Source organism: Piliocolobus tephrosceles, chromosome 21, assembly GCF_002776525.5.
Source record: "Piliocolobus tephrosceles isolate RC106 chromosome 21, ASM277652v3, whole genome shotgun sequence".
Classification (NCBI taxonomy): Eukaryota; Metazoa; Chordata; class Mammalia; order Primates; family Cercopithecidae; genus Piliocolobus; species Piliocolobus tephrosceles.
Genome location: NC_045454.1, coordinates 12,925,821 through 12,941,112, shown reverse-complemented (window position 1 = coordinate 12,941,112; position 15,292 = coordinate 12,925,821). Strand labels below are relative to the sequence as shown.

The 15,292-nt window shown below is 51.3% G+C and overlaps 2 protein-coding genes across 6 annotated transcripts in view; both read left to right on the top strand.

Moving 5' to 3' along the window:
* RELB (RELB proto-oncogene, NF-kB subunit) overlaps nucleotides 1-9,907 on the top strand; it is a 44,409-nt gene extending 34,502 nt beyond the window's left edge. For both annotated transcript variants that reach the window (XM_026457321.1, XM_026457320.2), the window contains 4 exons: nucleotides 1,477-1,692; nucleotides 3,167-3,235; nucleotides 3,375-3,452; nucleotides 9,123-9,907. In XM_026457321.1, coding sequence (XP_026313106.1) covers nucleotides 1,477-1,692; nucleotides 3,167-3,235; nucleotides 3,375-3,452; nucleotides 9,123-9,502 — 743 coding nt within the window. In that variant the 3' untranslated portion in view covers nucleotides 9,503-9,907. The remainder of the gene's footprint in view (nucleotides 1-1,476; nucleotides 1,693-3,166; nucleotides 3,236-3,374; nucleotides 3,453-9,122) is intronic.
* Nucleotides 9,908-11,005: 1,098 nt separating this feature from the next.
* The window catches only part of CLASRP (CLK4 associating serine/arginine rich protein), a 32,029-nt gene continuing 27,742 nt past the window's right edge, over nucleotides 11,006-15,292 (top strand). For all 4 annotated transcript variants that reach the window (XR_002724546.2, XR_002724545.2, XM_023182428.2 and 1 more), the window contains exons 1-2: nucleotides 11,006-11,109; nucleotides 12,172-12,299. Coding sequence is in view for 2 of the 4 variants with exons in the window: in XM_023182428.2 (XP_023038196.2) it covers nucleotides 12,201-12,299 (99 nt within the window). In the remaining 2 variants the exon portion in view is untranslated. The remainder of the gene's footprint in view (nucleotides 11,110-12,171; nucleotides 12,300-15,292) is intronic.

The following is a 15,292-nucleotide window of genomic DNA, read 5'->3' as shown; positions in this document are numbered from 1 at the left end:
TTTTTTTTTTTTTTTTGAGACAGAGTCTCACTCTGTCACCCAGGCTGAAGTACAGTGGTGTGATCTCGGCTCACTGAAACCTCTGCCTCCTGGGTTCAAGCAATTCTCCTGCCTCAGCCTCCTGAGTAGCTGGTATAACAGGCGCCCACCACCACACCCCGCTAATTTTTGTATTTTTAGGAGACACAGGGTTTCACCATATTGGTCAGCCTGGCCTTGAACTCCTGACCTCAGGTGATCCACCCTCCTCGGCCTCCCAGTGTGCTGGGATTACAGGTGTGAGCCACCACGTCCAGCTTAATTTTGTATTTTTAGTAGAGATGGGGTTTCACCACGTTGGTCAGGCTAGTCTCGAACTCCTGACCTCAAGTGATCCACCGCCTTGGCCTTCCAAAGCGCTGCGATTATAGGCATGAGCCACTGTGCCTGGTGATTAGTTTTATTTTTAGGAATATTAGAGGCCAGGCATGGTGGCTCACTCCTGTTATCCCAGCACTTTGGGAGGCCAAAGTGGGAGGATTGCTTGTATCCAGGAGTTTGAGACTAGCCTGGGCAACATGGCAAAACCCCTCTTCTACAAAAAATACAAAAAGAAATTAGCTGGGTGTAGTGGTGCATGCCTGTAATCCTAGCTACTTGGGAGGCTGAGGTAGGAAGATCTCAAGGCCCAGAGGCAGAGGTTCCAGTGAGCCAAGATCATGCCATTGCACTCCAGCCTGGGTAACAGAGCAATACCCTGTCTCAAAAAAACAAAAACAAAGACAACAACAACAAAAAACAAGGCCGGGCACCATGGCTCACGCCTGTAATCCCAGCACTTTGGGAGGCCGAGGTGGGAGGATCACCTAAGGTCAGGAGTTCGAGACCAGCCTGGCCAACAAGGTGAAACCCCGTCTCTACTAAAAATACAAACAATTGGTGGAGTGTGGTGGCTCACACCTGTAATCCCAGCACTTTGGGAGGCCAAGGCAGGTGGATCACGAGGTCAGGAGATAGAGACCATCCTGGCTAACATGGTGAAACCCCGTCTCTACTAAAAATACAAAAAATTAGCCAGGCATGGTGGCAGGCACCTGTAGTCCCAGCTACTCAGGAGGCTGAGGCAGGAGAATGAATGGCATGAACCCCGGAGGCGGAGCCTGCAGTGAGCCGAGATCGCACCACTGCACTCCAACCTGGGCGACAGAGCGAGACTCCGTCTCAAAAAAAAAAAAAAATTAGCCAGGGATGGTGGGGGGTGCCTGTAATCCCAGCTACTGGGGAGGCTGTGGCAGGAGAATCTCTTGAACCTGGGAGGCGGAGGTTGCAGTGAGCCGAGATTGCGCCATTGCTCTCCAGCCTGGGCGACTGAGCAAGACTCTCAAAAAAAAAAAAAAAAAAAGGAGTATTAGTCTTGATTTTGGGGGAGGCTGGGCAAGTTGGGAGCGCAGTGGCCCAGATGTCCTGGCTTAGCTGATGTCCCCCGTTTCCTGCCAGAGGACATATCAGTGGTGTTCAGCAGGGCCTCCTGGGAAGGGCGGGCTGACTTCTCCCAGGCCGACGTGCACCGCCAGATTGCCATTGTGTTCAAGACGCCGCCCTACGAGGACCTGGAGATTGTAGAGCCTGTGACAGTCAACGTCTTCCTGCAGCGGCTCACCGATGGGGTCTGCAGCGAGCCATTGCCTTTCACGTACCTGCCTCGCGACCATGGTAACTACAGCAACCCAGGGTGACCCAACATCTCGGAGACTAGGTCTTGGGCCTTGGGGAGACCCCAGTGGGGATGGGAAAGAGGCAGAACTAGAATGCAGGCTCAGAGCTACAAAGACATGTTCAGATCCCGGCTCTGCTGCTTACTGGCTGTGTGACCTTGGCCTCTCTGAGCCTCATTCTTCTGCGCAAAATGGAAATAATAGTAGCTGTCCTGTGACATTTGGAGAGTATTTAGTCTTTCCTCCCCTCAGCATCCTGCACATGCCTGGGCCTGTGCTCGGTATTGCTAGAGACACAGCAGTGACCAACACAGCCTCTAGCTGTGTCCTCATGAGGCTTATAGTCCTGAGGATGGGGGACAGCCTGTCCCCACACAGTGATGACCAGAGTGGGCAGGACTGGAATGAAGTGCTCAAGGGCTCGCATTGCCCAAAGGGGGCACCTAACCTAGCTGTGGGCATCAGGGAAGGCTTCTTGGAGGAGGGGACAGCTGAGCTGACGACAGGAGGATGACTAAGCGGGAAGTTTTCTAGGGAAGTAGTGAGAGTCGAGGAAGAGTGTTTTAAGTAGCTGGAACAGCAGATGCAAAGGTCCTGAGACCGGATTGTGCCTGGGGTGCTCCAGGAACAACAAAGAGGCCAGTGTGTAGGCTGGGCGTGGTGCCTCATGCCTGTAATCCCAGCACTTTGGGAGGCTGAGGCAGGTGGATCACCTGAGGTCAGGAGTTCGAGACCAGCCTGACCGACACAGCGAAAGCCCGTCTCTACTGAAAATACAAAAATTAGCTGGGCGTGGTTGTGGGCGTCTGTAGTCCCAGCTACTCGGGAGGCTGAGGCAGGAGAATTGCTTGAACCCGAGAGGCAGAGGTTGCAGTGAGCCAATTGCACTCCAGCCTGGGCGACACAGTGAGACTCACTACAGGCACCTGCCACCACGCCTGGCTAATTTTAGTACTTTTAGTAGAGACTGAGTTTCGCCGTGTTCATCGGGCTGGTCTCAGACTCCAGACCTCAGGTGATCCGCCCACCTTGGCCTCCCAAAGTGCTGGGATTACAGGGGTGAGCCACCGCACCCAGCCAAGACTCCATCTTAAAAAAAAAAAAAAAAAAAATAGAGGCCAGGCGCAGCGGCTCACACCTGTAATCCCCAACACTTCGGGAGGCCAAGGCAGGCAGATCGCTTGAGGTCAGAAGTTCAAGACCAGACTGGCCAACGTATAGTGAAATCCCCTCTCTACTAAAAAAATACAAAAATTAGCTGGGCGTGGTGGCAGACACCGGTAATCCCAGCTACTTGGGAAGCTGAGGCAGGAGAATTGCTTGAACCTGGCAGGCAGAGGTTGCAGTGAGCCAAGATCGTGCCACTGCACTCCAGCCTGGTCAATAGAGCAAAACTGTCTCAATAAATAAATAAAGGAATTAATTATTATTGATGAATTACTTCTTGTATGTCCCTGGTATCTCCTCAACAGACAGCTACGGCGTGGACAAGAAGCGGAAACGGGGGATGCCCGACGTCCTTGGGGAGCTGAACAGCTCTGGTGTGTGCCCTCTGCCCTTTTCCACCCCCATCCCCAGGTTCTGGGGAGGGGACAGCTGACCCCACTGCCCTTTCCCCCACCCAGGCTGGGGAGGAAGGGCTGTCGGGGAACAGGGGTCCTCATCTCTGCCTTCCCTTAGACCCCCACGGCATCGAGAGCAAACGGCGGAAGAAAAAGCCGGCCATCCTGGACCACTTCCTGCCCAGCCACAGCTCAGGTGGGTCCCAGCTACACATAAGCCCCTGTCCCCTGGGTGTGCAGAGGGTAAGTGGCAGCCCTGCTTTTCTGGCCTCTTCACGCCCTCCAAGAGCAGCCACAAGGCGAGTCACTCAGCACTTAGCCAGCAACATCCAGTGGAAAGAATGAGGGCTCTGGAGACAGAATGGAAGTTCTGATCTCTTCTGAACCATTTCCTTGCTATGTGACCTGCGTTAAGTTGCTCTACCTCTCAGAGCCTCAGGGACTTCTTTGAAGAGGCACAGTACATACTTAGGTCAGTGGTGTTTTAAAATTTAATCTATTTCTTTTTTTTTTGGAGATGGAGTCTCGCTCTGTTGCCCAGACAGTGGCATGATCTCAGCTCACTGCAACCTCTGCCTCTCCAGTTCAAGCGATTCTCTTGCTTCAGGCTCCTGAGTAGCTGGGACTACAGGCATGCACCACCACGCCCAGCTAATTTTTGTATTTTTTAGTAGAGACGGGGTTTCACCATATTGGCCAGGCTGGTCTTGAACTCCTGACCTCAAGTGATCTACCCTCTTTGGCCTCCCAAAGTGCTGAGATTACAGGCATGAGCCACCATACCTGGCCTTTTTTCTTTTTCTTTTTCTTTTTTTTTTTTTTTTGAGATAGTCTCTCTCTCTCACCCAGACTGGAGTGTAGTGGTACAACTATGGCTCACTGCAGCTTCAACCTGCTGGACTTAAGCGATCCTCTCACCTCAGCCTCCTGAGTAGCTGGGACTACAGGCATGCATCACCATGCTTGACTAATTTTTGTATTTTTTGTAGAGACGGGTATTGCCATGTTGCCCAGGCTGGTCTTGAACTCCTGAGCCCAAGCCATTCTCCTGCCTTAGCCTCCCAAAGTGTTGGGATTACAGGCATGAGCCACAGCGCCTGACTCTTAATACATTTCTTCTTCTTCTTCTTTTTTTTTTTTTTTTTTGTCTTGAGACAGAATCTCTGTTGCCCAGGCTAGAGTGCAGTAGTGTGATCTTGGCTCACTGCAACTGCTGCCTCCCAGGTTTGAGAGATTCTCCTGCCTCAGTCTCCCAATTAGCTGGGACTACAGGCGCCCACCACTATGCCTGGCTAATTTTTGTATTTTTAGTAGAGATGGGGTTTCGCCGCATTAGCCAGGCTGGTTTCGAACTCCTGACCTCAGGTGATCCTCCCACCTTAGCCTCCTAAAGTGCTGGGATTACAGGCATGAGCCACAGTGCCTGGTTCTTAATATATTTCTTCTCATGGGTACTGTATGACAGGCATCTAAGTGCTTTCTGTGAGTTTATTCACTTAACCTGTGAGGTATGTGCTGTCATTCCCCTGTTTTACAGGTGAGGAAACTGAAGCCCAGAGAGGTGAAGTCTCTTGCCTGAGGCCACACAGTAGCAGATCCCTGGTGGAACAGGGAGGTGGCCCCGGGCATCTGTGTAGATGAGTGGTGATATATGTGGCATAGGTAGCAGGGAGTTGATGATGGATGAAGGGGGTGGTGGTTGAAGCCAGCCAACCTCAGATTCAGAGCCTGTCTCTGGCCTGTTCTACCCTTGCCTTCATCTCAACTCACATGCCAGCTTCCAGCTCCCATGAATCCCAATCCTATCTGGCTGCCCTCAGAAAAAAAATCTCTAGCCAGGAGTTCGAGACCAGCCTGGCCATCATGGTGAAACCCTGTCTCTACTAAAAATGCAAAAATTAGCTGGGCGTGGTGACCCATGCCTGTGGTCCCAGCTGCTCGGGAGGCTGAGGCATGAGAATTGCTTGAATCCAGGAGGTAGAGGTCGCGGTGAGCTGAGATTGTGCCACTGAGCTCCAGCCTGGGCAACAAAGAAAGACTCCGTCTCAAGAAGAGAAGAGAAAAGAAACAAGAAAAGAAAAGATGCCCGGGTGTGGTGGCTCACGTCTGTAATCCCAGCACTTTGGGAGGCTGAGGGGGGCGGATCATCTGAGGTCAGGAGTTCGAGACCATCCTGGCTAACGTGGTGAAACCCCCGTCTCTACTAAAAATACAAAAATTAGTTGAGTGTGGTGGCGCACACCTGTAATACCAGCTACTCAGGAGGCTGAGGCACGAGAATCACTTGAACTCGGGAGATGGAGGTTGCAGTGAGCCAAGATGGCGCCACTGCACTCCAGCCTGGACAACAGAGCAAGACTCTGTCTCAAAAAAAAAAAGAAAGAAAGAAAGAAAAGGAAAAGAAAAGAGAAAAAGTCTCTACCCACTGACCACCAACTCTAAAAACATAGCCCCCAACACCCAGCTAAGGTACCCAGCTCCTAGCCAGCTCCTAACCACTCAGACTGCTGAGCCTGGACCACCTGACCTAGTCCCACCCTGGAGATTTGAAGCTCCACCTGTTCTTCCCCCTCCCCTGCAACTGGTAACCAATGCCTAATAGCTCTGCCCCTAGCAACCACCAATCCTAGCCCACTTCACCAATCTTTGCTCTCCAATTTCCTAAACCCCCTTCCCTATTCATCCACCTTCCCCAGCATCCCAGTTTCCCAAGGTCTAAAGCACCCCTCCCTTGTGGAAGCAGTACCGCCAAGGCACTGCAGTGTAATGGTTAGGAGTATGGCCTCTGGGATCAGACTGGGTTTGAAATCTGAGCCCACAGTTTAGCTGCTGTGTGACCTCCGTGAGCCTCACTTTACTCATCTGTCAGATGGAGACCCTGTCTCTTGCAGTCCTTTCCCCAATTTAGTGAGATGATGTCGTACAGTTATTTATCATGGTGGTTGGCGCAGAGTTAGTGCCCAGGAGATATTAGGAACTTGCTTTTTTTTTTTTTTTTTCCCTTTTTTGAGACAGAGTCTTGCTCTGTCGCCCAGGCTGTAGTGCAGTGGTGTGATCTCGGCTCACTGCAACCTCTGCCTCCCGGGTTCATGCCATTCTTCTGCCTCAGCCTCCTGAGTAGCTGGGATTACAGGTGTGAGCCACCACGCCCGGCTAATTTTTTGTATTTTTAGTAGAGACAGGGTTTCACTGTGTTAGGCAGGATGGTCTCGATCTCCTGACCTCGTGATCCGCCCGCCTCGGCCTCCCAGAGTGCTGGGATTACAGGCATGAGCCACTGTGCCCGGCCTAGGAACTTGCATTTTTTTTTTTTTTTGAGACGGAGTTTCACTCTTATTGCCCAGGTTGGAGTGCAATAGTGTGATCTCGGCTCACTGCAACCTCTGCCTCCTGGGTTCCAGCGATTCTCCTGCCTCAGCCTCCTGAGTAGCTGAGATTACAGGCACATGGTGCCGTGCCCAGCTAATTTTTGTATTTTTAGTAAAGACGGGGTTTCACCATGTTGGCCAGGCTGGTCCCAAACTCCTGACCTCAAGTGATCTGCTTGTCTCAGCCTCCCAAAGTGCTGGGATTACAGGCATGAGCCACTGCACCCAACCTGTGATCACATTTAACTGCATTTACAGCAAAACCCAAAATAACAGGGGCTTCAACAGGATAGAACGTTATTTCTTGTCTCACATAAATAGTCCATAGGGACTGAAAGTGGCCCATGCCTATATCTCAGCACTTTGGGAGGCTGAGGCGGGTGGACTGCTTCAGGCCAGGAGTTTGAGACCAGCCTGGCCAATATGTAAAACCCTGTTTCTACTAAAAATACAAAAATTAGCCAAGTGTGGTGGTGCACATCTGTAGTCCCAGCTACTCAGAGCCTGAGGCAGGAGAATCACTTGAATCCAGGAGGTGGAGGTTGCAGGGAGCCAAGATTGCATCACTGCACTTTAGCCTGAGCGACAGAACGGGACCCTTCTCAAAACAACAACAACAAAAAACATGCCTGGCACTGTGGCTTACACCTGTAATCCCAGCATATTGGGACACCAAGGCAGGTAGATCACGAGGTCAAGGGAGAGAGACCATCCTGGCCAACGTGGTGAAACTCCATCTCTACTAAAAACACAAAAGTTAGCTGGGTGTGGTGGCACATGCCTGTAGTCCCAGCTACTCGGGAGGCTGAGGCAGGAGAATCATTTGAACCCAAAAGGTGGAGGTTGCAGTGAGCCAAGATGGTGCCACTGTGCTCCAGCCTGGTGACAAGGCAAAAACAAGAAACAAAAAACAGTCTGTAGGTGTGTTCCAGGGATGGTCTGGTGACTGCATGATCATTGAGAGACCCAGGTTTCTGTCATTTTCAGTTTGCCATCTCATGGTGCAAGGTGGCTGTTGTAGCTCCAGCCATTATGCCCACATTCCAGTTAGCAGAACTTAGTCACATGATCGCATCAGGCTGCAAGGAAGGCTAGAAAAGAGTCCCAGTAGCCTTGTGTCTCTAAGGTTTGTCTTGTTCCAAAAAAAGAGTCCCTCTTTTTTTTTTTTTTTTTTTGAGACAGTCTTGCTCTGTTGCCTAGGCTGGAGCGCAGTGGCGCGATCTCGGCTCACTGCAACATCCGCCTCCCAGGTTCAAGTGATTCTCCTGCCTCAGTCTTCCGAGTAGCTGAGATTACAGGCGCCTACCACCACACCCAACTAATTTTTGTATTTTTGGGAGAGACGGGGTTTTGCCATTTTGGCCAGGCTGATCTTGAACTTCTGACCTCAGGTAATCTGCCCGCCTCGGCCCGCCAAAGTGCTGGGATTACAGGTGTGAGCCACCATGCCTGGCCAGAGAATCCCTCTTACAATGAAACTTTTTGATTTGATTGTTATTTTTTCTTAAGTCCCCATTATGCCTAAGAATGACATTTATTTTTTCTGATAATTTTGGGACTGGTGATTTCCCAACTTGTGTCTCCCATGGTCTGGAGATTTCACTTTTTGGGTTGTCTCTGTATGTTGGGGGGCTTTGGAACCTCGTCTCCTTCCTCACTCTCAGGGAAAGCTCTCCACAGCTGTGTAGGAGCATGATTTCACATGCTAGTTCCACAACAGTTGTGTGAGCCTTCTACTTACTTTCCCTCAGTGCCTTAGTTTACTTCTTATCATCATTATTTTTAGAGACAAGGTCTTGCTCTGTTGCCCAGGCTGGAGTGCAGTGGTGTGATCATACTTCCCTGCAGCCTCAAACTGGGCTCAAGCAATCCTTCTGCCTCAGCCTGCCAAGTAGCTGGGACTACAGGCATGCACCACCACATCCAGCTAACTTTTAAATAATTTTTTTGTAGAGACAGGGTCTTGCTATGTTGTATTGGGATTACAGGTGTGAACCACTATGCCAGAAGGCTAAATTCTTGGCCTTCAATTTAGTTATTATCTGAGAATGGTGATAGTCTCACATGGATTCTCCTTGGGATTAAGATGGCACCTTAAGGCTAGGCTTGGTGGCTCATACCTGTAATCCCAGCACTTTGGGAGGCTGAGGCAGGTGGATTACCTGAGGTCAGGAGTTCGAGACCAGCCTGGCAAACATGGTGAAACCCCATCTCTACTAAAAAGACAATAATTAGCTGGGCATGGCACGTGCCTGTAGTTCCAGCTACTCGGGAGACTGAGGCAGGGGAATCAACTTGAACCGGGGAGGCAGAGGTTGCAGTGAGCCAAGAATACATGACTGCATTCCAGCCTGAGCGACAGAATGAGACTCCATCTCAAAAATAAAAAAAAAGGCCACCTTGATATCACATTTTGCAGGAAGTGGGGCATTTGAATTAGGGCCTGGTCAGAAGTTGGCCCTAAATCACACTACACTTCTCTGTCTTCATTCCCGTAGGCCCGTTCCTCCCGCCGTCAGCCCTGCTGCCAGACCCTGACTTCTTCTCTGGCACCGTGTCCCTGCCCGGCCTGGAGCCCCCTGGCGGGCCTGACCTCCTGGACGATGGCTTTGCCTACGACCCTACGGCCCCCACACTCTTCACCATGCTGGACCTACTGCCCCCGGCACCGCCACATGCTAGCGCTGTTGTGTGCAGTGCCGGGGCCGTGGTTGGGGAGCCCCCCGGCCCTGAACCGCTGACGCTGGACTCGTACCAGGCCCCGGGCCCCGGGGATGGAGGCACCGCCAGCCTCGTGGGCAGCAACATGTTCCCCAATCAGTACCGCGAGGCGGCCTTTGGGGGCGGCCTCCTATCCCCGGGGCCTGAAGCCACGTAGCCCCGAGATGCCAGAGGAGGGGCACTGGGTGGGGAGGGAGGTGGAGGAGCCGTGCAATCCCAACCAGGACGTCTAGCACCCCCATCCCCTTGGCCCTTCCTCATGCTTCTGAAGCGGACATATTCAAGTCTTGGCGAGAAGCTCCGTTGCACGGGTTTCCCCTTGAGCCCATTTTGCAGATGAGGAAACTGAGTCCGGAGAGGAAAAGGGACATGGCTCCCGTGCACTAGCTTGTTAAAGCTGCCTCTGTCACCACATGTGGGGGAACCTTCTCCAGTAGGATTCAGAAAAGATTGTACATATGGGAGGAGGGGGCAGATCCCCGGCCCTTCCTCCCCAGACTTGAAGGTGGGGGGTAGGTTGGTTGTTCAGAGTCTTCCCAATAAAGATGAGTTTTTGAGCCTCGGGGGTTTCGTCTGTTCTGCACTTGGGAAACGCCCTAGTTCCTTACCTAGCAAAGAAAGCCTCCAGGCTGGTGGCTCAGGCCTGTCATCCCAGCACTTTGGGAGGCCAACGCGGGAGGATCGCTTGAGCTCACGAGTTTGAGATCAGCCTGGGCAACGTGACAAAACCTAGTCTCTACTAAAAATACAAAAATTAGCCAGGCGTGGTGGCGCACGCCTGTAGTCCCAGCTACTCGGGAGGCTGAGGTGGGAGAATCGCTTGAACCCAGGAGGCAAAGGTTGCAGTGAGCCTAGATCGCGCCACTCTAGCCTGGGCAACAAAGACTCCGTCTCAAAAAAATAAAAATAAATAAATAAATAAAATTAAAAAGATGAAAAAGATGGCAGTAACATTCTAGTTTATGCCCTGAAAAGGGCAATATAGTCATTCTATAGTGTTTGGAGATTTTGGGTTACCCTTAATTGTATGCAACTTGTCTTACTGTGTATTGTCCCTTAATTTCAGGACTCAGATTTCATGCTTGAAGAAATGCAGGTTAGTTTAAACTTTCAAGGAAATTTTTAAGGTGGCAAAAGGTTTTAGTGGCATATACATCTTAATCTGTAGATGGGAGTGATTAGCTGTTTAAAAGTTGAAATGTGACTGAAAAGGAAATGGAGTAGGGCAAATTTTAAATGGGATTATTTTTCATCTTCAAACAGGCAGACCTGTTATCCTAAACTAGGGTTTTTAATGACCACAGCAAGCAAGCATGCAGCTTACCGCTTGAAAGACAGGGTCTTGCCTCACCCAAGCTGGAGTGCAGTGGCCCTCTGAAGCTTACTACAGCCTCAGACTTCTGGGCTCAAGTGATCCTCAGCCTCCCAATGGTCTTTGTAGACAGCCTGATGGAGTCTCACGGCACAAGAAGATTGAAACAGTGTCTACAATTTTAATACATTTTTGCAATCCAAAATAAAAATAAAAATAAATAAATAAATAAAATTAAAAAGATAAAGTATCCACGCTCTTCCCTTCTTGGCTCTCCCACTTCTTCCTCTGGACCCCGCCCCTCTCGACCCTAGGACCCGCCCCTCACGTCGGCGGAACTGCGCTGTGCAGAGCTCCACCACGCTCCGCCCGCTCCCTCTAGCGCGGCCTTTCATTTCCGCTTCCGGTGCGGGCAGCGCGCGAGCGCAGCTTTGGGAGGCGGAGACCAGCCGGTGAGTGCAGGCGGCGGGCTCGACCTCCCGGTTTTCGGGCAGGCGTCAGCCCAGCTTCTCCCTTTCCTTAGGCTTTTCCCATACTGCTGTAGGCTTCTGCTGCGTCCCGGCCCCGAGGATCGCTCGTCCCTCTCCCCATTCGGCCTGTCGGGCCTCAGGCCGCGCCCGTGCCCCGGCTGTGGGCCAGAAGTTGCCGCGTCGGACTCGGCCTTCGGCCCAACAGCTTATCGCAGTCCCCGCCCCATGTCAAAACAAAAAACAACAACAAAAAACCCAGCCCAAATCCTCAGGCCGCGACGCGATCCACAAGCCCTGTCCAAACCTTCGGTCTCCTCCCTTTCCCACAAGCCCTGCCCCCAAGCTCAGCCCACGCCCTCCCGTCAGCCAACTCCGCCTCTCTCAAGCTCTACCCTCTTTTTCCTTGGGTACTCTCCACACCCTGCCATCTAGATCCCATCTTTAGACCTCAACTTCACTCTGGTCTCCTTGCAACACTCCCTTCCTGTGTTCCCACTCCCTCTAGCATCTTCATCTTCCGCCACGCCTTTCACCTGTCCTCGACCTCCACCTTCATGCAACTGCACTGTTCCCTTAAAGGCTTTCTCCGATTTCCTCCACCTGCCTTCATCCTTATCCTCCTTATGCCTGTAGCACCCAGACTCATACCCACGCATGGCCCCTAGTGGGAGCCTTTTCAGCCCTTCTCTTTCCCCTGAGCTCCAGCCTTAGGTGCTCAGGGTTTGCCGTCTGACCCTACTTCAAACACTACTGATGTTTCAAAACTTTCATGCCCGACTCCAGCGCAGAATCTAGGACACCCCTTTCCCAGGGATGCTCACCTCAGAACCACCTAAGGGTTTTTTAGAATGCCCAAGTTGCCAGATAGAAGTTGTTAGGGATGGACTTGAATTTCTGGCATACCGTTCTGCAGCTTCACTTCTCCCCAAAGCTAGGAGATGTGTTGTTTGGGCTCGACTCTGTCACCAACTTGTTAGATGACTTTGATTCTGCCCATACAGTTTTCACAGCCCATCTGACGTTCCTGGTCCCTTCATCCCTCAGGTTGAGGCCCCAGGCTTGGCCTCACCACAATGTGGCACGAGGCTCGGAAGCATGAGCGAAAGCTTCGAGGCATGATGGTCGACTACAAGAAGAGGGCGGAGCGGAGACGAGAGTATTATGAAAAGATCGTGAGTAACTGGCCTTTCATCTGGGGTGGGGGACCCTAGTTTGGGGGGCACAGGTCAACCTGGTAAAAATCTGGGCTTGGAAGTATGTCAGACAAGAGGCTCATTTCCTCAGGAGTATATTCATTAATCTTTTCTTGAGCATAATCATTGTTAGGATCCCAAGAACTTCTGTTTGTTGTAACATACTGTGTTGTTTGGTGTGGCCTCCCAGTGCCGATCTGGTGTTAGCAAGAAAAAGGGAAGTCTCTGTAACCCTCAGAGCAGTCCTGACGTTAGACTGGCCACCTCCAGAACGTTGTCTGTTTTGCTTGTTGTTGGGTTCCCCATTCCCAGAAGAGCTCAGCCACTCTTGAGGTTTGGCTTGGCACACAGTAGGAGTGAGTATTAAGTTGGCCGGGCACGGTGGCTTACACCTGTAATCCCAGCACTTTGGGAGGCCGAGGTGGGCGGATCACCTGAGGTCACGAGTTTGAGACCAGCCTGGCCAAAATGGTGAAATCCCGTCTCTACTAAAGATACAAAAATTAGCCAGGCTTAGTGGTGTGTGCATGTAGTCCCAGCTAATCGGGAGGCTGAGGCACGAGAATTGCTTAGCCTGGGAGGAGGAGGCTGCAGTGCACGGAGATGGTGCCACTGCACTCTAGCCTGGGTGACAGAGCAAGACTCTGTCTCAAAAAAAGGAAAAAAAAAAGAGTGAATATTAAGTGAAACCTGACCACTTCCCTCTCCTGTTTGATGCTTCAGTTTTTTGGGGGGGAAGACCAAACTATCCCTGGCCTAAAAGACCCTTGTGGTCTGACCACTGAGCTTCGTCCTTGGGCAGCTCCACTGGCCTTCTATTTCTGCTACCACAGGGCTTTGGCCTGTATTACCCCCTCCTCACCTGTTTAACTTCTCTGTCTCCTTGGGATCCCAGCTTGAAATAGCACCTGTTTACTAGATTCAGTTTTCCTGTCAGATGACATTTATATAGACATTTTTCATTTGCTTCTGTATTACTGCCCCAGCCTCCTCCCTGGTCTGCTGGCCTCCAGTCCTGGCTCCTCCAGTCTGTCCTCCCTAGAAGAGTCCAAGAGGCCTTTCTAAAGCACAAAACTGATCCTGTCCCTTTCTTGCTCAGAGCACCTCTATGGCTTCTAAGTGCCCTTGAGAGAAAGCCTAGGCTCCTCACTGTGGCCTTTAGGGTCCTGCATGGCCTCGACTTTGCCCCTCCTCCAGACTCACACCACCCCACACTCTGCCTTGTTCCTTTGCACAAGTGGTTTTGGCCTCTTTGCTATTCCTCCACTGACTCAAGCGCTCCCCAGCCACAGGACCTTTGTATGAGCTCTTCCCATACCTGGTTAACTACTGCTCATCTGTAGATCTCAGTCCTCAGAGCAGTCTTGTTTCCCAAGCTCAGTCAGGTGTCCTCTAAAAATGCCTCAATCATAGCTCCCTTTCCTTCCCCTTTGTGGAATTTAACACCCTTAAGATACACATACGCCAGGCGCGGTGGCTCAAGCCTGTAATCCCAGCACTTTGGGAGGCCGAGACGGGCGGATCACGAGGTCAGGAGATCGAGACCATCCTGGCTAACACGGTGAAACCCTGTCTCTACTAAAAAATACAAAAAACTAGCCGGGCAACGTGGCGGGCGCCTGTAGTCCCAGTGGCTTGGGAGGCTGAGGCAGGAGAATGGCGTAAACCCAGGAGGCGGAGCTTGCAGTGAGCTGAGATCCGGCCACTGCACTCCAGCCTGGGCGACAGGGCAAGACTCCGTCTCAAAAAAAAAAAAAAAAAAACAGATACACATACATGGGCCTGGTATGGAGGCTCATGCCTATAATCCCAGCATTTTGGAAGGCCGAGGTGGGTGGATCACCTCAGGTCAAGAGTTTGAGACCATCCTGGCTAACATGGTGAAACCTCATCTCTACTAAAAATACAAAAGTTAGCCGGACGTGGTGGCGGGCGCCTGTAATCCCTGCTATTTGGGAGGCTGAGGCAGGAGAATTGCTTGAACCTGGGAAGCAGAGGTTGCATTGCTCTCCAGCCTGGGCAACAGTGAGACTCCATCTCAAAAAAAATACACACACACACACACACACTCACACACTCGCACACACGCATACACAGGATGAACATCCCTAATTCAAAATCCGAAATGCTCCAAGTTTTCTTCTTCTTTTTTTTTTTTTTTTTTTTTTTTTTGAGACAGAATCTTGCTCAGTTGCCCAGGCTGGAGTGCAGTGAGTGCAGTGGTGTGATCTCAACTCACTGCAACCTCCACCCCCCAGGTTCAAGCTATTCTCCTGCCTCAGTCAACCTCCTGAGTACCTGGAATTACAGGCGTATGCCACTATGCCTGGCTAATTTTTGTACTTTTGGTAGAGACAGGGTTTCACCATGTTGGTCAGGCTAGTCTTGAACTCCCGACCGCAGGTGATTTACTTGCCTCGGCCTCCCAAAGTGCTGGGATCATAGGCGTGAGCCACCGCGCCCGGCTACCTCCAAAATCTGAAACTTTCTGCATACTGACATGATGCTGCACTACAAGTGGAAAGTTTCATATGTAAGTACTTAACACAAACTTCGTTTCATGCACTAAATTGTTTAAAATATTGTATACAGTTACCTTCAGGCTGTGCTTATAAAGTATAAATGAATTCGGTCTTTGGACTTGGGTGCCATCCCTAAGATATCTCATTATGAATAGGCAAATATTCCAAAATCTGAAAAAATCCAAAACATTGGCCGGGCGCGGTGGCTCAAGCCTGTAATCCCAGCACTTTGGGAGGCCGAGACGGGCGGATCACGAGGTCAGGAGATCGAGACCATCCTGGCTAACACGGTGAAACCCCGTCTCTACTACAAATACAAAAAAAAACTAGCCGGGCGAGGTGGCGGGCGCCTGTAGTCTCAGCTACTCGGGAGGCTGAGGCAGGAGAATGGCATAAACCCGGGAGGCGGAGCTTGCAGTGAGCTGAGATCCGGCCACTGCACTCCAGTCC